Source organism: Diceros bicornis, chromosome 16 (genome assembly GCF_020826845.1).
Source record: "Diceros bicornis minor isolate mBicDic1 chromosome 16, mDicBic1.mat.cur, whole genome shotgun sequence".
In the NCBI taxonomy this organism is placed as follows: Eukaryota; Metazoa; Chordata; class Mammalia; order Perissodactyla; family Rhinocerotidae; genus Diceros; species Diceros bicornis.
In genome coordinates, this window is record NC_080755.1 from 26,058,588 (window position 1) to 26,083,661 (window position 25,074).

Here is a 25,074-nt window from a genome sequence, read left to right on the forward strand (position 1 = left end):
ACATAGACTGCAATGTGAACAGCGCCCCCTGGAGTTGTGCAAGAAGCAACCTACACAATTGTACAGTGGAGGACTGGTTCTAATCTCTTTCTGATGCTCAAGAAAGAGAAAGCTCTTATGTGCATTGACATGAATAATAATAAGAGGTCACTTCATATCAAAGTGGCTTACACCTTTTTTTTAAGTTTGATGACAGAGTGATTAACATTTGTTAAGCACTTACTGTGGGCTAGGGCTCATCTATGTGCTTTAGACCTATTAATTCTTTAATTCTCACAACAAACCTATAAGGTAAGTAGAATTATTACTCCTATTTTTTTTTTTTTTTTGGTGAGGAGGTCAGCCCTGTGCTAACATCTGCCAATCCTCCTCTTTTTCTTTTTTTGCTGAGGAAGACCGGCCCTGGGCTAACATCCGTGCCCATCTTCCTCCACTTTATATGGGACACCGCCACAGCATGGCCCGCCAAGCAGTGCGTCGGTGCACACCCGGGATCCAAACCGGCGAACCCCGGGCTGCTGCAGCAGAGCACGCGCACCTAACCGCTTGTGCTGCCAGGCCAGCCCATGTTATCTCTATTTTATAGATGTGGAAACTGAAAGATTAAGTAACACTACCAAGTTATACAGCTGGCGCATGGGGGGACTGAGATTTAAATTCAGGATCCAGTGTCCAATTTTGTATTACTACACTTGACTGCATTCTACATAGCATTTAAAATGAGCATTTGAGAATACTCACAGGTATTTATTTTTCTTAGCATCTCTATCTATCATAATACAAGGCTTAATTTTCTAAATTAATTGAGTTCACTCCAAAAATCAGTTAGTGAAAATTGAATTGTCCCAAATTAAATAATAATTTCCATGTAATTAAACACATATCATTTTCGTTCAATTAAGGAATTTGCTTTGATGAATACAAAGTCTATTAGAATGTTTTGGGGTTTTTAAATTTAAATTTTAAAAAGTATATATACATAGAGAGAGAGAAAAAGCTATGAGATATCATAAAAGATAAATCACTCATTTCTTCTGAATTGTACATACATAAGTTACTCAAATATGTACTGAATGACTTCTATGATCTGACACATTAATAATCACCATATCTAACCAATTATAAAAATGATATTACCAACCTATACATATTTCAAGACTTCTTTTCCAAAAATAATTAATAAACATAAAATCATATTTGAAACTTTAACAATTTCTTTGAATTACCTAACTCATTCTACAAATTCCCCAGAGGGTAGTGGGTGCAATCCACTCTTCTCCCATTCTAGAGTTGAGAAAAGTGGCCACGCCCTAGGCCGGTGGGACCAGCTCCCTGGATCTAATGCATAGTCTGTCCCTCCCCACATTAAAGCTTGAGGTAACTCTAAACAAAATCTTGGCCAAACTAACTAAAATAGCAGCTGTTATCACAAGTGGTTTTTAAAAATCTAGTCACCCACATCCTCACAATTTGTTTATTGTGTATCTACCATATTCAATACAAATCTTAATGATATAACGATATATATTTTAATTAGCAAACAGGGCATATGGATATCAAATTAGTTTATTTTGCATGCTGTATTACTAATTTAATAATCTGATTTGCTTTCAATACAATATTTCTAATTCTTATCTATACCAAGGTATTTATGCCACATTAATGCTTTAAAAATCATATAATCAAAATAACCAGGAAACAGGAGAAAGAGAGAAAAGTATAGGAATTCTCAAGATAAGGAGTGCTTTGTTTGCCTTGGTATTTCTAACACAGGCCTACTAAAAGAGACAATTTAGTTGATTTATATTGTCAAGAAACTATTGGAATATTTACTAAATATTCAAAGTAATTAATTATATTAGCAAATTAACTAACCAAATTAAGTAGCCACATATAAGTATTAATTAACTAAAATAAGTTTTTAAAAAACACTATCCTAAATAATGTAAGGCTATGATTATATTTCTAAATATCTAAAGAGATTGCAACATGCAGAAGTGTTTCTTACTAACTATGCCATATTCCTAGAAGCACCAAAAAAATCACATTTTCACAATATTCCCTAAAATTAGGGAACATTCTTGGTCGTCCAACTTCAAAAGAGAGGATGGGAAAGAGTAAAGTTTTAGACTGAATAACTCCTTCAAGAGCTCTGATTCTACAAAAAGATTGAACAAACAAGAAAACAACTGTGTGCCATGTCCATTCTCCATAATTTAGGGTTTGTTCTCCCTTTGCTTCCCAGGAAAACAGAAATTGTGCCTCCACCTCTGCTAGAAGAATCATTCTCTGTGGGACTAGTACCAACATGATTCATATTTTCTGGATGACTCTCCCCAGTTTTCCTGTAAAGGGGAGCGTGCCTGGTCCATCCCTCCCTTCACGTGTGGCTGAGTCGTTCTTAAGAACTAAGAAGGGCGTAGCCCAATTGTTAGATTGCTCTGGTCTTCTCTTCCAAGTAACTCATGATATTGTTTAATAAAGAGCAGCAAAGCTGTAAAATCATTTTGAGACCTGTTAAAATCACACGTAATGGTTCTTTTTCATGACAATTTGAACACACACCCTTTGAAATAAGGATTCCAGTGAAATTTTTAGAATGGAGGAGTCCTGGCTTCCTACGTCTGATATAGTTACTGCTTGGTTCAGATTCGGATTTGCCCCTTTATTGTAACCTTCCAAAATAAACAGTGTAATAAATCTACAGTATTTCAGAAGTAACCTCAGCCTTCGGCCAGGTAGAAATCTAAATTGACTTTTATCATATAACTTTCTTGCTACCACTAGTTTTTCTCTATTTATTGATGCCAGCTTTGGTTGGAATCTAGTGTAGTGGTGATGCACACGCTTTGGAGTCAGGCTGACGAGGTTCAAACCCTTGGCTCTCCTAGGGCTGTTAGCTGGGGCATAGTATCCACTCTCTCATGTCTCCATTGCTTCATCCATAACATAGGGATTATAATAACAGAATCTCCTTCAGATGGCTGCTCTGAGTATTAAACGATATAATGAGTATAAAGTTGTGTAAATAGCAACTGACAAAAAAACCATAATGAACGTTAGCTACTGTTATTACTGTAATTTTTTTTTTTCTGATTTATTTTTCTCAATCTTTTCCCTACCAGATTCTCTTTAGATCAGATAATCAGTGGGTCAGCAAATAGATGTTAAACATCTGCTGGGGACAGGTATTGCAAGGGTTGCAAAAAAAATAACAATATAGAAGCACTGATTTGGAAAGTTTACAATTCTCTTGGCTTAACACCATAATGCACATAAAACAATAAGAAATAATAAATCATGGAAAACCATTATGGGCTAAATTGCATGGTACAGAATATGTGTTGTACAAACTCAGAAAAGGAGATATCAGTAAAGACAGTTTCATGGATATTGTTGGAACTTGAATTGATCTTAAAGGATGAGTAATACTTACCTGGGTGAAGGGGAAGGAAGAATGAATTCCAGGCAGAAAACAAGGTGGAAAATGACACAGATGAAGGTCCCGTATGCTCTTGAGAAAGCAAAGACTCTAACCTGCCTGACTTCACTCTATCCTCATTTAATTTCTTCAGATCAGTATGAAAATTAAGCTCAATATTTAAATTGAACTAATAGGGCAGAGATGAGCAGATCCATGTCCCAAAGCAAATAGTATTTATGAGTGGAATGGCATATCCACATCTTTTATGTTCCATTCTTTAAACCAGACTAGTTCCGTTCCATTCTCTCCACTCTTGTACAGCTAAGAAAATGCCTTACCCAGTAATTGCAGCAAGCTAATACAAGATTGCCTTTGTACAAGTCAGTTGAGTAGGTCATGGTTTTAAATAATCCTCTATGATCCTTTCTGAAGCTTATCACAATGATGCTCGCCTTTGTTTCCCAAAGCAATAGCTTCCACAGCTCCTGGGAACTGTTTATAGAACAGCTAGGTAAGAAAGATCTGGTTGCTTCAACCAGCTGTTAGGTAGAGTTTTGCAAAGTTCAATAGATTCTTCTGTATATCATTAAAATTCTGCGGTCAGATGAAAGAACTGGGAGAAGTTGTTTATATTCAGAGCATTTTCTTTTTCCTAAGGGGATTTTACCCTTTGAATACTGTTTCTCCAAATCTACTTCTTTTGAAATAGAAACAAACTACAATATGAACAGCAGAATGTAAAAATCAGAATTATTATTTTACGTAATTACTTATTTGAAGAATTCACGTATAATTTGACTTTATTTAAATGTCTACAGGTGGTCCTATTGGTTCATGGAGAATTGCGAATAGAGGTGAAGTATGAAAAGTTTTTTATAATTAAAATAATTGTTTAGTTAAAAAAATTAAAATTGTGTTCAGGAAAAATAAATATTTATTTAATGTTTTAAATTATTTAATAATTTAATTGTGGAAATAAAATTAAAATTCTAACAACTAACCCAATAATATTTAAATACCAGCAATGTATAAATGTCACTATTGTAATTTATCACATGCATTCCTTCTTCTTATCTTAAACAAATCAACAGATTTTCATTAAACAGGTCATACATGCCCAGAATAGTTAGATATTGTGGAATATATAAAAGAAATAAAAATATGATTAAGTGCTAATATTAAAAATCATATAGCTATGTAATTGTTTTACTTATTTAATGTTTCTTCTTTGCTTGACAAAGTGGGAGGGAGAGCAAATTAGACATCTAACAGTCTTAGATATCCTGAAACATAGGAGGCTCCTAAACCTACGTGTCTATAATCAATACTCAAAGCAAAATTTCCAACAGTACGCTTAATAAAATGGAATCCCCTTTTATATTAGACAAAAGGGCAACGCGAAGAAGATGAGACAGCAGTAAAAGCCAAAAGGAGATATAAACGAGAATGGGTGAAATTTGCAAGACCCTGCAGAGAAGGAGAAGACAACTCAAAAAGAAACCCAATTGCCAAAGTAAGTCATATGAGCAGGGGTAATGTGAGTTTTTAGAATAAATGTATTAGATGTAAATTTTAAAAAATAAGGCAATTCCAATTAACAAAATGCAGATTGAGGAGTCCACAGAACAAATAACCTGGTAACTTCAACAAAAAATACAATAATAATAATAATAACAATAATAATAATAATAATAGAGAGAGAGAAATGAAGGAACTATGGCCTCTAGAGTTATAAAAAATAACTAAAAGACATATGGACCAATTTCAATGGATAAGCCGTATTTAGATCCGGATTCTAGCAAACAAATAGAAAAAAACATATAGATAAGACAATTAGAAAAATGGTTGGGAGTCAACATGGGGTTGGCCTTGTATTGATAATTGTTGAAACTGCGTGATGAGATATATCAGGTTCATTATCCTATTCTAACTTTATATATATTAGAAATTTTCCATATTAAAAGCTTAAAAATTATAATAAAAAGCATATAATAAAAATAAAATTTCACTTTAATATATATTTTTAACACTTACTATACAATCTTTTGCACTTTTTTTCTCTCCAGCTCCTTATTTAAACTAAAATAAATGTCTTTTTTCTTTTTTAATGTTATCTGTTAAGAAAGGGAGCATCAGGAAGTAGCCTTGTCAATATCAAGTATCCCCGAGTTTCTCTCAACCTTTTAACGTCCACCATGGTGGCCACAATCTGAACAAATGTTCTAAAGCCAAAATGGTTAAGCATATTGGTTCATGCTGGTCAACAGAAGCAACAATTTGAATTTATTTTACATTCCTAGTATCTATCAAGGCCAAAAGTAAACAGCACAGTGTCAGAAAGAGTGAATAGAATGAACAGATGACTTAAGACTATAGAGGTGGAGGAGAGGAGGGGAAGGAAAAGGCCTGAGTGATGATCGTCTTCACATATTGGGTGTTTTTGGCTGCAGATTACTTCAGACTTCCAAGCAACCCAGAAAATTACCTACCGAATTTCTGGAATAGGAATTGATCAGCCCCCTTTTGGAATCTTTGTTGTTGACAGAAACACTGGAGAAATTAACATAACTGCCATAGTTGATCGTGAGGAAACCCCAAGCTTCCAGGTAAGTCTGTCCTCAACACTGGCCACCCTTCCCTTCGTGCACCGTGGCTTTAGAAGGTGATACTTCTACAGGTTCATTTAGAGGAGAGATCAGCGCATGAATCAATCCACCAACAAATAACAATGTTAGTCCCTCTATAAAGAGCCTCCAGTTATGGTTGTGCCCCGAAGGAATACACCAGCAGGGTACATGAGTGGACGCTGAACTCCAGCATGCAGCTTGCCAGGAGCTACGCCCTGACATAAGACAGTATCAGCCTGGAGGAAGGGCAACTTACCCAACTGGTCTGCCCAGAGTGGGCACTTTTTCCTACTTTGTCTACTCTTTGGGGAAATATTTTTCTTCTTTGCACAAAACTTCTGTACACGCCAGTAGAGGCCTTATTTCTACAAGTTTTCATCTTATGCAAACTAAGTTTATAGAGTGAAAATTAACATTTTCCCTCTTTTTCTAGATCACGTGTTATGCTCTAAATGCCCTAGGACAAGATGTAGAGAAACCACTTATACTAACGGTCAAAATTTTAGACATCAATGACAATCCTCCAATATTTTCACGAAGTGTATTCATGGGTGAAATTGAAGAAAATAGTGCTTCAAGTAAGTTTTTTACAGTCCTTGCCACCTCTTTTTATTTTTTTTTAATATAAGTATCACTATAGTACATCATTTTTATAAGCTAATTTATAGTCTTAGTTTCATCAGTAGTTTTGCAGAAAAACTCATCAAGATAACCTGGGTCTTCCTTTCTAATATTTGTAGTTGAGCTAATTATCCACTGACATGTATTTCTAGGTTGTGGTCCTGTTATCAAGTCAACAGTATCTTATTCTATATATACAATTCATATGAGTACCTGGCAGTCACAAAGCTGAAGAGGTGGCCTTAGGTAGCCTGGATGTAACAGGTGGGCTTTCTTAGGTTATGAGGGACAAAGACACACTCACATTACTTGGATAATTTGGGGAAAAAGAAGAGTTATAAGGCCATCCATCAAGGGAGGAAATAAAGAGAAAATAGTCTCTAGCCCCACACAGCCAAGGCTTAAGGAGAACTGGAGGATTTTTATGGAAGACATCACAGTTCTACCTGATTAAGAGAGACAGTAAGAGATATTGCAAGTGACGTGTAATTTTTTTTGAGCACATAGTTTTAAGATCTTAAAAAAACAAAGATCAATTTGAAATTGTGTTGAATATTTAATGTGAACATAATATCAGTCTTTACACATTCTTTAACAAACTTCTGTATTCCTAGACTCACTGGTGATGATACTAAATGCCACAGATGCAGATGAACCAAACCATTTGAACTCTAAAATTGCCTTCAAAATCGTCTCTCAGGAACCTGCAGGCACCCCCATGTTCCTCCTAAGCAGACACACTGGGGAAGTCCGTACTTTGACCAATTCTCTTGATCGAGAGGTAAAGCAAGGCACTTAGGAGTATTCAATGATAAAGGATTTGACTTTAAGAAAGCCAAGAGAAGTGACTCCATTTTACCTGAGAATGAAAGGACAAAGGAAAAGAGGTTCCCAGTACTCAGTTGGGCCAATCTAGGGAAATGGTTTGCATTCAAGTATAGCTGGGACCTGCACAATCAATTGTACCCTAAACAAACAAGAATCAGCGTGCCAGTGGTAGTTAAAGTGGGGGAGTAAAAGAAGACATTGGCATATATGGACAAATATTGAACTGTGACTAATTCCTCATCTGATAGAGGAAAAGGAAATTTCTTAGATGAAGGGAGAAATTTCTATCTGGAATAAAGCCTTCTCTGATGTCACACTTTTCCTCTGACTTCTTTTAATTTTACTCCCTGCTTCCAGAACACTAAAGAATCCTCTTCCTCTCTCTTCCCCATTGTCCTACCGCCACAACTACCATCACCACCACTACCATCTCCATCACCATTCGCAACCCCATCAGACTCCATATTACTTTTATACAAATGATTTTCCAGATAGACCAACAGGAAAGCTCTATAAGTGAGCTTCCCTCAGATAAGCAACCCACCATCCTCATTGCCCATTTTTGCTCTAAGTGTACTTTCTTGCCCTAAGAAGTTCACAAAAGAGAAAACCTGTTCTAGCCCCAGAAACCATCCAGAGCCCCACACACCTCCTCTATGATAGACAGTGAACAACGCACGTGATCCTTCTAGAGAATGAACCACTAACTTGAATATTTTCTCCTCCTTACCCATAGGAAGCAAGTAGTTGCCATTAGTATTCTCGGCACTGGAGATTAATTATTTTTCTTTATTCTTTTTTCCAAATTTAGCAAGTTAGCAGCTATCGTCTGGTTGTGAGTGGTGCAGACAAAGACGGAGATGGACTGTCAACTCAATGTGAATGCAGTATTAAAGTGAAAGACGTCAATGATAATTTCCCAACATTCCGAGAATCTCAGGTACACTTTCCACTCCTTGAAGAATAATTTTTATATATATTTTATTTTATACTTTGCCATCCTAATTCAGCATTTGCCTGTTTGCTGGCTTTTATTTAAGTTCTCTGCACTTTTCTTAAAAAATAAGCTTTTGTAAAATATAAGAATGCAGTAACTGGCAAGAAGGCAATACATAATTTGACAATTAATGATTAATACCACTCAGAATAAATATGGTCCCTTTAGATAAAACCTGACATTGAGTCTTACATTCTGCTTCTCTCCTTTTCAGTATTCAGCACGTATTGAGGAAAATACTTTAAGTTCTGAGTTGCTTCGATTTCAAGTAATAGATCTGGACGAAGAGTTCACAGATAATTGGCTTGCTGTGTATTTCTTTACCTCTGGAAATGAAGGGAATTGGTTTGAAATACAAACTGATACCAGAACTAACGAAGGCATCCTGAAGGTGATTAAGGTAAGGACTGATTTCCTTTCCTTGGGAAAAATATTCTATATTAACCAAAACTATCATTTCTACAAATAAACTTTATTCATTTATGACTAAAAATACCACTTATTTATAGAAAACACATAAAAGTAGATAGAATAAAAAATGCACACATCCATAGCCCTATTACATAAGGAGAACCTTTCTTAATATGTTGACTTATTTCCTTCCATGCTACCATACTTTCTATAGTACATACAAATACACTAATATACATATATTTACAGGTGTGCCTGCTTTAAGCACAAGAAAGTAAAACACATTTCTTGACTTAATCTCATTTACTCTGTACAACTGAAGTTAGGAAGAGATAAGAATACATGGAATTGTCGCTTGTGAATTTGTCAACTTGTTTTAAATGGATTAGCTACAGTCATCAGAAGGAAAAAATGCAACTTTATCTAGAAAATGGGAATGTATAACTGAATCTACAAGATAAAAAAACAAATAATTAAATAAAGCTTCTGTTTAACATGTTTGGCTACAGCAGACCCCCCAAGTGGAATAACGTGAAGATATTTCTGCCTGGATATTGTATAGACTAGAAAAAATAACCACTATTTGGGGACATTTCTTGGCTTGGGACATTGAACTATGTGGGAGCTGCTTTCTGTAATTCCTTGAGTCCAGTAGAGTCACAGGCCCATAATATTCCTTTAAAAAGGAGATTGCTAGAATCCTGGATTGCTGGAATCTGTGCAAGCAGTTCCTGTTACTCTGCTTTTCAGAGAGAGGGCTGTAGCTATCCTCACTTGCAAGGGTTTTGTTACAAACTCCCAGCAATGCCTGGGAATGAGATATTCCCTGTCTCCTGTATTGGTGTCATACAGTTTCCCAAACTAGAAACCTAGGCCTTATCCTTCCATCATGGCATTTCCTCACAACATACAGCCAATCATCAAATTCTGCCCTCAAAACCGTCCTTCAAGTCTGGCCCTGGTCTTCCTTCTTATGGTCTGTGTTCTCCCTCAGCCTTGCCTCCCCTCCTTGAGATGACAGGAGTCCCTCCTGATAGATGTCCCTACCTCATGTGTCTCTTCCTTTCACTCTCCTACTGCCACCAGTCCATCGCCATGTTTTTCTTAAAACCAATTTGGATCAGTTACTCTCCTCTTTAAAAGCTTTCCTTGGTGCCGGCCCCATGGCTTAGCGGTTAAGTGCACACGCTCCGCTACTGGTGGCCCGGGTTCGGATTCTGGGCGTGCACCAACACACCACTTCTCCACCATGCTGAGGCCGCGTCCCACATACAGCAACTAGAAGGATGTGCAACTATGACATACAACTATCTACTGGGGCTTTGGGGAAAAAAAGAGAAAAAAAGGAGGAGGATTGGCAATAGATGTTAGCTCAGGGCCAGTCTTCCTCAGCAAAAAGAGGAGGATTGGCATGGATGTTAGCTCAGGGCTGCTCTTCCTCACAAAAAAAAAAAAAAAAAAAGCTTTCCTTGTTCTCCATTGGCTATGAAAGTGACCCTCAACCCTGATCGCCCATTTGAATCACCTGCAACTTTTCCTAGCCAGTGGGAATGTAGGAACTATCAGATCAGGGGGTCTGTAGGGAAACCCAGGCAGCAGCAGGTCTTAAAGTCTCCTCAGGTGACTCTAATACGCAGCCAGGGTTGATGACCACCTGCTGGCCTTAGAGATGACTTTCAGCCTCCTTGGAATTGTATACAAAGCCTCTCACCATCCGCAGCCTGCCAACTCCCTGTCGTCTGTAACTCTGGGCATCTGCAAGTGCTTTCACCCCTGCCTGAATAACTCCTCCACATCCTTCAACACCCAGCTCACATGAGACCTCTCAGAAGCCTTTCCTAACTCTCCCAAGTAGAAGTATTCACTCGCTTTCACACAGACTCTATAACCTCTCTTGTTAGCCCTCGTATTACAATTACCTGTTTATACATGTTTCTCTTCCATTCCACTGAGAAATGCTTGAGCTCACAAAACCAGACTGAAAAGCTAAAACTCATCCAGATCTCCTACCTTAATTATTTTCAGTAATATACTAATGTAACCAAAATGAGCATTTCTTTATCTCATTATCCTCAGAAAATTTACTAGTGAATGGAAAAAGCTACCCTGGGATTCCTCAGGCCTTGATTTGGGCCACCTCAGGAAGAAAGTCAAACAAATAGTTATCATGCAAGACTTTCTAAGAAGGTTCTATGAAGAGTTGATAGGATACTCACTCACTGCTTTGCAGAGGCCTATTTGCCAACCAAGTTTATTAAGATAGTTTGCCTTTGCCATCTAAGAATTTTTAAAGTCACAGATTCATTGCATGTGAATCCAATGACTATCCTGTGAATGGCCATAGCTGCCATTTATAGGAATGCATTATGGGCTTTAATTTGTTCAGTCCTCACAACAATCTGACGAGGTAATGGTTTTTTTCCACAAGTGGAAAGTTGGGGATCAGAGATATTATATATTGTGCCCTAACTCACACAGTTATTAAATAGCAAAATCAGGATTCAGACGTGCCACCATAGCAAATTTGAGATTCTTTCCACTGCGCCACACAGCCTAAATAAACTCTAATGGGGCTGGCCATGTGGCATAGTTGTTAAGTTCAACATGCTCTGCTTCAGCTGCCCGGGTTCGCAGGTTCAGATCCCGGGAGCGGACCTATACCACTTGTCAGCCATGCTGACATACATCCCACATACAAACTAGAGGAAGACTGGCACACATGTTAGCTCAGGGCTAATCTTCCTCAAGCAAAAAAGAAAAAAGAAACTCTAATGATGTTTTGCTAATCTAAAAACAGGTATCCCACTTCATAAGTATAAGTTACCAAACTGAGGTCTTGAGTTAAGAATTCTAAAGGTTTCTTTATCTCAACGTTACAATGATCTCCGAAACTGTTTTGCTATATAGAAATAAAAGGATCTATTCACGGTATGCAACATAGAATTCCTTTGTCCTCTTCTGGGTTTACTGGATCATATTTTTGTGACACTTCTTCCCTTCTCATTTTATTTTGACTGTAGCCCCTAGATTATGAACAACTACAAAATGTGCAATTCAGTATTGCCGTCAAAAACAAAGCTGAATTTCACCAATCAATAATCTCTCAATATCAAGTCCAGTCAACCCCAGTCATAATTCAAGTAGTAAATGTGAGAGAAGGAATTTCATTCCGTCCTCCTTCCAAGACATTTACTGTCCAGAAAGGCATAAGTAGTAGAAAATTGATCAATTATGTCCTGGGAATGTACCAAGCCATTGATGAAGACACTGGCAAAGCTGCCTCAAATGTCAGGTAAGATTATTTTTACAACATTTTATTATTCCTTGACGTAGTTTTAACCTGTAAACTATTACCAAATAACACCTAAACTATTATACACGAAGAATACAAAGGTGGCCAACTCAATGAACTAGATAACTCAAGAAGAGACATGTAGCTAAATCATTAGAACATACTCTGCTATGAGCAAAGATAACATAAGCATAAGTTAAAGTGGAAACTAAGAGAAGGATGCCTTAGCCTGTCTAGAGAGATCAGGAAAAAGTTTCATAGAAACCTTCAGCTGAGTCATTAGAAAGAGTAAAATTTCACCAGAAGACCATGGTGCGATCAGATAGAACAGCACATACAAAGACATACGTGCCTAAAATATAAGCACACCGTGCAAAGTAGTTGCTGTAGTATAAAGAGCAAGGACATAGTTATTTTATTGCACAAAGCAGAAAATTGAAAACCCAGGCTAACACTTAAGGATTATGAAATACTGCTTGTCCACGCTAATATGTTAATCTTTTGCTGCTTTTTATAAAAGCATATTTCAATGTCTATATTAAGCATAAATACATTAAACATAAAATGAGTCACTTTCATTAAATAGGTAACATTCCATATTTGAAAGAAAACTATTATTTTTTTCCATTATATAACAGATATGTTATGGGACGTAACGATGGTGGTTTGCTAATTATTGATTCAAAAACTGCTCAAATCAAATTTGCCAAAAACATCGATCGGGATTCTACTTTCATAATTAACAAGACAATCACAGCTGAGGTTCTGGCCATAGATGGTAAGAAAAACATTTCAATCATTTTTAGAGAAATGTTACTCCAACTGGCATTTTTTTATGAATAGAGGATTATGGCTATTTAACATATTGCCTTTATCACTAGATAAAGTTAATTATCTTGGGGGCCTTGGGTCTCAAGTCTGAGGCAGCTGAGTCCAGGAGAAGATTGAGCATTCCAACTTCTCAGTGTAGTTTGCAGTACTAGTGAATTCTGTGTTCAGTCCCTGTGGTTTGCCGTGGTTGTGGCAGGAATTTTTAGATCCAGAGGAATTTCTGAGTTCAAGAGGGTGGATAAACATTGGTACAGAAAGCCTATTAGGGAAGCTCAACTCAAATATGAAGTGACTTTGTGAGTTACCTATAGAGTGAGTTACTTATAAAGACCTCATATGCTTACATCATTGAACAATAAAATCTTCTGGAATGTTTTAAAAATAATATTCATTGAGTGTGTGTCTTTCCCCAAGTATAAAATTAATTTATGCTCAAGGCAATAAGCAAACATAAAAATAAAACAAAAGAATAAACACCAAATACATATCACCAGAGAAAACAGCAAAAAACACTAAGGGAAACAATAAAAATGATTCATAATCCTTCCACTGAGAGATTTTTATTTTATTGTTTTTGATTGTCAACATTTTAAAATTTTTGTTCAATAAACTTTTATATCATGGGTAATAAAAATAAATAATTGTTTATTCTAAATACTTTGGCTCAAGTTTTAGAAGCAAAAATCTTTCACACGGTCCTGGGCTCATGCAGTAGGATACATTTAAGAAAACTATTATTTTTATGTTGATTTCATTTGTAATCAGTGAATTCACCACCTTACAGCTCTTGGTTCCAACTATATCAAATTAATAGCCAATGCTACAAATTAGAGACACAAGCCAAGTTGATAAATTTAAATTTGCTTTTTACAAGAGGTGGAAATTGGATGACATCTTTTTACTTGTAAGAAAAACATAATTTCTCTTGCGAAGACACACTAACTTGCCTGCATGCAAGAGAAATTTAAGAGGTTTATTTATTTTTTTTGTACAACTTTTTGTGTATATTTCTTTAACTCTAAAATTTTATTCCTACAGGAGACACAGGTAAAACTTCTACAGGCACCATATATGTTAAAGTACCTGATTTTAATGAAAATTGCCCAACAATTGTCCTTGAAAAGGAAACAATTTGTAGTTCATCACCTTCCGTGGTTGTCTCAGCTAGAATACTGGACAATGATAAATATACTGGCCCCTACACATTTTCACTGGAGGAGCAACCTGCAAAATTACCAACTGTGTGGAGTATCACAACACTCAACGGTGAGTAACAGTAAAGTTGCTTCCATAAATGAAAGCTGCTTCTTCTTTATATTTCCAGAAGGATAAGAGAATCATTTGGGAGCAGGTCCTTTCCAAGAGTAATTGAAAAAATTCTTTGCAGTGAAGATGTAGTCCTAGCCTTGTGAATTTCTTCCCTCTTCAGAAGAGAAGAAGAATATGATATAATGTTAGCACTATTTTATACTTTCTGTTTTTCATGTGGACTCCAACTGTTTTCTATTTTCCTATTTTTAATATTTATTTCTATCTCCACAGCACATCAAAATAAAGATTAGAATCAAGCACCTATTTTATTGCAGCACTGTTTAAATTTCTAAATACATAAACTTTTCCTAACTGGCCAGGCTGTGAAGAGACATGAAGCACTGGAGGGGTCCCTGCTCAAGGCTCACAGGAAGTACTACTTAGTCTGTCACTAGTCAGGAATCTTGAGAGTATGGTAGACTGAAATTCATAAACTCATTAGCCGATGAGAAAGAGCTAATCCATCCTTCCTTCTCTCCTACCATTATCATGCTAATTTTACATTTCTTGTGTTTTCCAGGAGTCTCATAGAAACTCCTAAGTTAAGTCTAAGACATTAGATTTAATAAGAAGCATGTCCTTTCTGGATTTTACAATGACCAGCAGGCCACTTCAAATCCTTTGGAAATGAACTCACTTTTCTCTAACTTTTCTGAACCAATCTTGCCTGCTTTCATGAATGTGTTCCATGGTATCAACCATTGCTAGAGTCACCAAAGGGATCTTGTTCTCCATGGCCTTCTTCCCTGGGGGCCCACTAATCCTGGTGTAAGGCTCTAGCTCCAAAATGTGCATGTAGCATTTGGCTCCAAATGGGTTTATCAGGCACATGGCCAACGAAGAGGCTGCAAAGGAAACAAGAGAGAGAGACAGGACCTGGCACTAGACATATCTGTTCTGGGGAGGCTGGGCAAGGCGACAGCGATTGGACTGGGTGGACTAACCACAATGTCAAAGGGCATGGTGGGGTCAAGAATGATTCAATCAACACAACTCTGCAGCTTATAAGAGCTGCCGCTAGAACCCACTTAGATAGGAACAACATAGCAATGGAGAATGGAGAACGATCAATGCTCAAGAGTCAGAGAGGCAACAGGCCTTCACCACAGGGAATTTCATACAACCAGCATTGGGCTCATAGGATGAGGACTGTCAGGACGAGTTGAGGTAGCAGCAGCCGAAGCAGAAACTCAGTCTTGATAAGTCAGGCACAAAAACACAGACTTAGGGGGAAGGCAAACATTCAGAGCGCCACACAAGAGTCCCGGGGTTGGTGCAGACACACAGGAGAGTGCTTAAGCCCCAGGAGAGGGGACCTGATATTTAAATGATGCCCACCTCCCATCTTCTTTGGGCGGAAAATCAGGGTAGGACTGAGTCGTCATGGAGGAGAATAATGGGCACATCTGGGGCAGAGAGAAGGGCAAGGAGGGAGTGCAGACAGACTTACCCAACTGAACGCCTTATAGCCCTCATAACTGCTCAAACCTCACCCTACCATCAGCCCGCTATTTGTGACAGTGATGTTTATGGCAACTCTGGCTCTGTTAACAAAGATAAGTAGTTTTAAGAGCAAAAGACACCTTGTCCTATTGTTGATTTGTATGATTGTTTCTCTGCAGCTACCTCTGCCCTCCTAAGAGTCCATCAGCAGATTTCTCCGGGAGAACACAGAGTCTCTCTCGTAGTTACGGACAGTCAGGACAGGCGGTGCGAGACACCAGAGAGCTTGATTCTAACAGTCTGTCAGTGTGACAGCAGGGACATCTGTGGAACTCCTGTGACCAGACATGGAACGTCATTGGGGAGGCTAGGGCCTGCCGCCATCGGCCTGATACTCCTCGGTCTTTTGCTGCTGCTGTGTGAGTATGCCAAAGCTTCTTTCTATTTTTGATGGGGTGTTAGCATTTGCAGAGGCCTTCACGCTGGACAGGCAATGCAGCTTTGCCGTACAGAATTATTCCCTAATTGTTTTATAGGCAAAGTTGGGAGGAAATGGCATTTTTAGTAAGAATCTGAAATGTTTAAACTTAACATGTCACTTGCCAACAATCTATTTCATGATACAGCAAAGCAAGTCATATTTGTTAGACATTTAGAAAAAGCACAAGAGAATCAAGAGGAAAAAGTAAAGCATGAACACTTCCTACACACTAACAGTAATGTTCATGGTCAAAATAGTGGCTTTATCTGTGAGTGTGGCACTTTCTAAAATGTCTTCTCCATATTCAAGTCTCGTGAGATTCTAAAATAAAAAGAGAATCCTGGCCAAATAAATTTAGGGAAAATATATATAAGATATCATAGGCTTTAAGCTTTACAACGAACATTAATATATCATAGACTCTGAGAAGTTATTGCTTAATCCAGCATTTCCTCAAAATAATTTACCACCTGAATATGCATACCCTTTTAAGGCTTTCACACTTAATATTATTAAGTTTATTGAACACATTTAGGGAAACTACATACATGTATTATTTTTCAATAAAAGTAAAATTCGTTTTATTCAATAGATAAGTTTTTGAAAAGTTGCATTTCAATCAAAATCTTGTGAATCAAATAGTACTTTGAATGTAATGGGTTTCTATTTAAAAGAACTTTATGAAAAATTCTTGTATATATAAGAGAAATCCTTGATAAATTCACAATCACTTCTCTTATTATAGAATCATATAGACTTTTAGAGTTAAAATGATTTTTCATGATAAAGTCCACTTCAACATATTCATGTAATTTTTTTAAATTTATGAAATATTTTTAAATCACAAAAAAGTACAGAAAATTACATGATGAGCACACATATAGCCATCACTCAGACTTAACAGTTACTAATATTTGCCACATTTGTTCAGATCTCTTTTTTAAAAAGAGAAAGCAATCACTATAGATACATCTAGTAGCCTGCCACACACGTCATATATTCCCCTTCCTCCTTCCCCAAAAGTGTTTACTATCTGAAGTTATCATGCATCATTTAGTTTAATAAATAAATGAAATTGATGCTCAGAGTTTCAGTTGTTCAATATCATATTAGTCAATTTCAAAAACAAAGATTTTTCAAATACCTCTGTGAGTCTTTATGCTAACTTCCAGCGTAAAGGAAACTTGATCCTGCTTTTCATGCACGTCGTAGATTTTTGCATGTCTAACTAAGTGGAAAAGAACTATACCATGATAAAACTATGATAGAAGTGAATACAAAGGAGTATTGCAGGGCCGGCCCCGTGGCTTAGCGGTTAAGTGCGCGTGCTCCGCTACTGGCGGCCCGGGGCTCAGATGCCGGGCGCGCACTGACGCACCGCTTGTCTGGCCATGCTGAGGCTGCGTCCCACATACAGCAACTAGAACGATGTGCAACAGCGACATACAACTATCTACTGGGGCTTTGGGGAGAAAAAGGAGGAGGATTGGCAGTAGATGTTAGCTTGGAGCCGGTCTTCCTCAGCAAAAAGAGGAAGATTAGCATGGATGTTAGCTCAGGGCTGATCTTCCTCACAAAAAAAAATAATAAAAAATAAATAAATAAATAAATAATAAAGTGGTGAAGTCTAATGTATCAATTAAAAAAAAAAAAGGAGTATTGCAGAGGCTTCACAGAATAGGAGAATCATCGATTTGAACCTTGGAAAATGAGTAGGATGCAGTAAGTATGAAAAGAGGGAAAAAGGTATTTCCAAAGGGTAACAGCATGAACCAAAGCCAGAAAATGCTTAGCATGTTTTAGGAATCACACAGTCTTGGGAGGCTAAAGCATGGGGAAATTGTGCAGAGGGAAAGAGGTGAAACCGGAGGATGCATTGGGACTAATTTGAAAGGGCTTACATACACATGTTATAGAGTTTGTACTTTAAGTTCTGAGAAATGAGACTTGTGGAAAGTACCTGAATAAAAGACTAACATGATCATATTTGTATTTAAGAAAGGTAACTCTGGAAGCAGTGTGTACAGTAAATTAGAAAGGAAAGAACAGTTAGGAGGTTATTGTAATAGTTCAGAAGAAACGATGGAGGACAGATATAGAGGCATAGCATGAGACTGGAAAGGATAGGTGTGCAAGGTATTATGGGAGTAAGTGGAGAGAACTTGGAGACTAATGGATAGGAAGATTGGATAAGAAGTCCAGATGAAACATGGAATTCAGTTGCTCCTGAAACCATTAAATGAAATTGAAAATATCAGAGGAAGCACAGATATGTAGGGTGGCAATGATGAATTTGATTGTGAAATGTTGAATTTTGAGCCGCGTAGGCCATTGTACATTTGAGATTGTGGCTCAAGATGGCAGTCAGAGGAAATATACTGTGTTATTCCCACAATCATATTTGTGGGATCTTACCATTTGCCAAATGCCATGTTTTGAATTTTGTGCAAGACAGAACATACGTTTTTCAGTATGTAGAAATATAGTCTACACTTTGAAAAACATTTTTCTGGATACGTATATAAAAGCCAAATACACACTGTGCATACAATGATAAATAAGATTTCTAAAAAACTGTTATATAAGCCCACCTAAAAATACTGACCATACAGGTGTACATTCATTACCCTTCAAAACTAATGTGTCAACTCACAATATTCAATTCTTCTTACACATTTGAAATTGAGGATGGCAATAAATAAAGCAAGCCTTTAGAAGTATCATTTATATGAACATTATATTAAATTTTGAGAAAGCATATTATGTCCAGCCTATTTGATTTTATACACTTGGCCTAATATTTTTCATACTATATCTAGGAATGAACTAATCTGCGTAATTGATGTAGCCCATCCTAACAATACTAGCAAATCCTCGCAGCATTCACTACTGTCCCTTACCTGTACTAACTCATTTAATCCTCATTACAATCTGTGATGTAGATACTATACATTCTTCCTTTTTATGGATGAGTTAACTGAGGCAAATAAAGATGGCATACATAACTTGCTAGCTGGTGAGTGGTGGAGCCAAAATTCAAACTCTAGAAGTCTGACTCCAGAGACTGCTCTTAAACCCCTCACTAAGCTCCTCTAAGTGGACAGAGTTCAAACGTCAGGCATCTTGGCAGGCCAGAGGTGGAGGTGGGGTCACTGATTACCTAGCGGGAAGCACTTTCTTTCAAGAAAGACTATTGCTCTCTTGGACCATTAGCATGAGAATGATGTTAATCTTTATTGCCAAGATGTGACTGGCAGGCAGGCCCCTCTAAGCTAGGGATTCTTAAGTCACAATTAAGAGTGTATTGATATTAGATCATCACTCCAGTTGCTGAGGGCGTTTGCTGGTTGATTGCTGTTTACTAAGAGATCATTACAAACCAGATTACTAAAACATTATCATGCCCACCTAAAATTTTGACCATCCAGGTGTTTATTCACCTGACATGGTATACATAGCCTCAACATGTACAAATAAATGCAATAACAATAAAAATATATTATGGAGAGCCAGCCCCAATGGCCTAGTCGTTAAAGTCTGGCAATCACCACTTTGGTGGCCTGAGTTCACTTCCCCGTCGAGGAACCACACCACCTGTCTGTCAGTTGCCATGCTGTGGCAGCGGCTCACATAGAAGAACTAGAAGGACTTACAACAAAGGTATACAACTATGTACTGGGGCTTTGGAGAGGATTAAAAACAAAGAGGAAGATTGGCAACAGATGTTAGCTCAGGGTGAATCTTGCCCTGCAAATAAATAAATAAATAAATAAAATAGAAAAAGAACTGAGGAACCGAATATCATTCAGCAAACAGTGCCTATTTTAAGACAACAATACACATAACTCAAGAATGATTAGAACTGTCTTCTTCAGTTTCATAATCATGAAATTTTAGTATGCTTAATTTACCAAATTTTATTGTATTTATTTTTTTGTGTGTGCAGAAGATCAGTGCTGAGCTAACATCCTATGCCAATCCTCCTCTTTTTTTTTTTTTTGCTAAGGAAGATTGGCCCTGAGCTAACATCTGTGCCCATCTTCCTCTACTTTATATGGGATGCTGCCGCAGCATGACTTGACAAGCAGTGCGTCGATGCACGCCCAGGATCTGAACCTGTGAACTCCAGGCCGCCGCAGTGCAGCGTGCACACTTAACCACTTGCACCACCGTGCCAGCCCCCTTATTTTGTAGAAACTAATTTTGCTTTCTATTAGGAATTTTCTATAAGTATTGAAAATATTGTATTTTCTTTCTAACATTTCTGACAATTGTCGCATCAAATCATTTCCAAGTGATTCAAATGTTCTGATATTTTGTTTTGCTTTTTACTAGTGGCCCCCCTTCTGCTGCTGACCTGTGACTGTGGGACAGGTCCTATTGGGGGAGTGACACGTGGATTCATTCCAGTTCCTGGTAGTTCAGAAGGAACAATGCATGAGTGGGGAATCGAAGGAGCCCAACCTGAAGACAAGGTGAGGATCCAGTTTGTAAAACATTTATTTCAATCATATGGAGCAAAATTCAATTTATATTGAGATAGGAAATGGGGTATAAAAATAAGAGACTCCTTGACCTTCAGTTTGAGAGTTAGTGCTGAAATGAATAAAGACTTCCAGGATTTTACCTCTTCAGATGTCAAATCATAAAAATGGCTACTCCTGCAAGAATTTAGGCTTCTCGTAATGTCACCACTTGCAAAGGACCACATTTTACCTATATTGCTATGAAATCTGATTTGTTTTTAAATGTATTTATTTTTTGAACACCATTTGCAGGAAATCTCAAATATTTGTGTGCCCCCTATAACAGCCCATGGAGCCGATTTCATGGAAAATTCTGGTAAGTGAACATTGAATTTACTTTGGAAAGCCAAAGTGGGTTAAATAAGAAACACAGAAAAATAAGAAGGGTTCAAAATTCTTTTCTTAATAATTTGCATATATGTGCACAAGCTGGGATATTTTACCACTGAAATAGGGAAAAGCTGGTTTACTATTAGTATATTAGTTAATTTCATGACTATTAATATATTAAGTCAATTCCATTAGTCAATTAGGTGTAGCTTCATTAAGTTAATTTGTCCACTGATATCACTGTTTTTAATATCTGAAGATTTGTCACACTTTTTCCAAACTTTAATAAACTGAAGTATAGCTCTCAGGCAGCCGATTACTAACTTTTTAATTAGGAAAGATTTCACACATATAGAAAAATGTAAAGGAAAATAAGACAAACACTATGTACCCACCACCCAACTTTGACTATTCTTAAATGGTCATATTTGCAGTTAAAGCTTCATGTGTGCACATCCTCAATCTTGTTGCCCTACTTCCCTCCCCAGAAGTAACAGTATCCTGATTTGAGTTCAGTTACAATTCTTATATTCAATCATAATGGGACAAGATCACTTATGTTGTCATATACATGAAACTGTTTATTTCTTTGGGTTACCAAATGACTATTTTACTGATATTATCTCAATGCCACAACTAGAGCATAAACTAGAGGAACAATAAGATCTGATGCCTAATATGAAAATTTTTCTTAATTCCATACTTAGCAATAGATTGTCTATAAATGTCCAGCCTGCAAAATTGCATGAAATCTCCCCCAAAATGTAACTGTCTGCCTTTACCAGCTACCCCAATCCTCACTTGCTTCTCTCATTATAATTACATAGCAAAAACTATATTCAGAATTCTCTAGAAAAAATAACATTCCATAAAAGCTGAATGTACAGATAACAGGCAGAATAGACATAATTCATTAAATTTTCATTAGGTACCAAGATACCAAATTAGCATCTGCAAATTTGCATGATTATATTATGTATACTTCCTCTTTGGTTTCCATATTGAGCCAATATGACTGCTTCATTGTAATTTATTTTTTTCATGAAAACAAACAAGCATTACATTAGAAGCTTTCTGTAGCTGTGTACTGAATATTCTGTTTTCACTTTTCCCATTTCTGGCTGCTGTCACTGAAAATCTATTTCTTTTGTAATTTTTTAATTAGTATGTTTTCAGAGCTCCTTCATCTGCTAATATCGCCTCCTCTGGTACTCTCACATAGCAGACTGTGGGATGTTCTTATCACCTCTAGTCATATAATTTTATTTTCGCCTACTTATTTGCTTTATTTGGTGACTGACTGTTCATAGATATCAAAGACCAGTAAAAAAAAAAAATGTTTTTTTAATCACAGCATGAGATATTACACAATTTTCTCCTGTTTTTAGAAGTGTGTGCAAATATAAATGCTGGAGGGACGGTGGTGGAAGGAGTTTCGGGGATGGAACTGATCACCAACCTTGGAGCAGGTACGGGGTCCGCAGCCGCAGCGGGATTTGGAGCAACCACTGGACTTGGCATCTGTTCTGCAGGACAGTCTGGAACAATGAGAACAAGGCATTCCACTGGAGGAACCAATAGGGACTATGGTGAGGGGGCAGTGAACATGAATTTCCTGGACTCCTACTTTTCTCAGGTAATTTGGTGGAAAACTTTGTTATCTTATTTACATTACAGACTTATTTACATTACAGGCATTACACAACTTGACTATATTTCAGTTTTGCAGTTTGTTTTTTTACAGCTTATTAAAATATGAGAAAAAAAATAGGGGTTCTTGGCCAAAATAATACAGATAACCTAAGGTGGCTGCCAAAATTGGGCTCCTGGTCAAAAGGAAGGATGGGTAGATTGACACAAAGTGAGAGAATATAGCAAGTGGCCCCTCATCCCTCCAACTGGAATAACAATGGAGATCAAAATCTTTTGCATTTCAGGATCAGCAGCATCCTCTTTAGGAATACAAAGCAGCTTATTTTGTATTTCTAATACCATAATGGACGTCGGAATATATGTGTATATATTTTTCTGAGAGAGGGTTATAGAATTCTTTATGTTTTTCAAAGGAGTCCATGTCCAAAAACGTTGAAGAATCATTGAATTAATGACCCAAAAATAAAAGGGGGAAAAAGAGATGTGATTGAAGACCAGATGAAGTGTCAGGAAGCATAGAACCGAAAAGGGACAACGGTGCCAGAACAGAGAGGACTTTGGGAGGCGGGTGGCTTGCCTCTTGGTTGCTGCATCGTTAGAATGGATCTCACATATAGTTTTGGTGTCAGAATTGGTAAGTGCCAGGATTTGGCCTAGTGTCCAAGCAGATGAAGGCAGACGCTGTTTCAGGAGAGACTGGCAGGGAGAGCTTGTTTGGGATGAGAATTCTTGGGATATTCTGAGGTGTGGTGTGGACCCTAGTTAGGGGTCAGGCTCCCACAAGGGTTTCGAAGTCTAGTCAAAAGTCCCAGTCTGGGGCTGGCCCGGGGGCGTAGCAGTTACGTTCACATGCTCCACTTCTGCAGCCTGGAGTTTGCAGGTTCAGATCCCAGGAGCGGACATACTCACCACTTATCAAGCCATGCTGTGGCAGAGTCCCACATATAAAGTAGAGGAAGATGGGCACGGATGTTAGCCCAGGGCCAATCTTCCTCAGCAAAAAAGAAAAGGATTGGCAACAGATGTCAGCTCAGGGCTAATCTTCCTCAAAAAAAAAAAAAGAAAACAAAGTCCCAGTCTGGGTGAGAGCTGCCTCAGAAAGTGCACAGGGATGCCCACTCCCCACCCAGAACACAAAGACGTGCATTAACAACAGACACACACAGAGACCCTCATCCTTGGCCCAGTGAATAACCTCCAGGTGTCATACACATTTGCTTGGTAGACCTAAATCCATGTAAGTGCCTTCAAAATCAAGAAATAAAACGTGAACCTAGGCCAGACTCAATTGAGGAAACGTCACCTACAGCATTCTCCAAACACCAGATAATTTCTGCCACAGGATTGCTGATATAAAGAATATGCCTTTACTTCTATGGATTACCTAAATTACGCATTCATCATCAAACTTTGAGTTCTATGAACAGTGTTATATTCTTCAGTTGAATCTCTTTTAAAATTCATTTTTTCCACTTTTCTCCACCTTTAGAAAGCATTCGCCTGTGCAGAGGAAGACGATGGCCAGGAAGCAAAAGACTGTTTGCTGATCTATGATAACGAAGGAGTGGGTGTCCCCGGTTCTCCCGTGGGCTCCCTGGGTTGTTGCAGTTTTATTGCTGATGAGCTCGATGACAGCTTCTTGGACTCACTGGGCCCCAAGTTTAAAAAACTTGCAGAGATAAGCCTCGGGGTTGATGATGAAGCCAAACAATCTCAGCCACCCACCAAAGACAGCGGTTCTGGGGTTGAATGCTCTGGCTGTTCCGTAGAAGTCCAGCAGTCCGAATCTGCTAGGTGCCAGACTTTGCTAGGCAGTCACGGAGCTTCCACTTTGTCTGCTTCTGGCTCTGTCCTCCAACCAGCCATTTCCATCCCTGACCCTCTGCAGCATGGTAGCTATGTGGTAACGGAGACTTACTCGGCTTCTGGTTCTCTCCTGCAATCTTCCACTGCAGTCGTTGATCCACTTCTCACGCAAAATGTAACGGTGACAGAAAGAGTGATTTGTCCCATTTCCAAGGTTCCTGGCAACCTACACGGTCCAATGGAACTACGAGGGTCACGTAACACGATCTGTACAGAAGATCCGTGTGCCCGTCTGATATGACCAGAATGAACTGGAATAACGTATTGGCTGAATATGGATATTTGGACCAAATTATTCAAAATAGCATAGCAAAGTTCACAGTATTGGTCTAATTTGGCACTTATTTGCTACTCTCATAAACTGATTATGATTACAGTTTAAATTTTCTAGTTCATACCCCAAAACTGGATATGTTGTGACTCTTACTTCTCA

General features: G+C 37.8%; 1 protein-coding gene across 1 annotated transcript; it reads left to right on the plus strand.

Moving 5' to 3' along the window:
• Window positions 1-3,865: 3,865 nt before the first annotated feature.
• Window positions 3,866-25,033, plus strand: DSG3 (desmoglein 3). The gene is made up of 16 exons (XM_058556546.1): window positions 3,866-3,935; window positions 4,243-4,283; window positions 4,809-4,937; window positions 5,875-6,030; window positions 6,485-6,629; window positions 7,287-7,453; window positions 8,312-8,440; window positions 8,712-8,897; window positions 11,929-12,200; window positions 12,839-12,978; window positions 14,070-14,297; window positions 15,965-16,204; window positions 20,602-20,741; window positions 21,045-21,108; window positions 22,511-22,758; window positions 24,265-25,033. Exons 1-16 carry the CDS (start codon window positions 3,866-3,868, stop codon window positions 24,880-24,882), a joined length of 2,973 nt encoding a protein of 990 aa, XP_058412529.1. The 3' UTR covers window positions 24,883-25,033.
• Window positions 25,034-25,074: the final 41 nt, after the last annotated feature.

Coding starts and splice junctions, on each gene's coding strand:
- DSG3 (XM_058556546.1), top strand. CDS start 3,866: ATGATGCTCGCCTTTGTTTCCCAAAGCAATAGCTTCCACAGCTCCTGG. Junction 3,936..4,242: donor ACTGTTTATAGAACAGCTAG/GTAAGAAAGATC, acceptor AAATGTCTACAG/GTGGTCCTATTGGTTCATGG. Junction 20,742..21,044: donor GAGCCCAACCTGAAGACAAG/GTGAGGATCCAG, acceptor CACCATTTGCAG/GAAATCTCAAATATTTGTGT.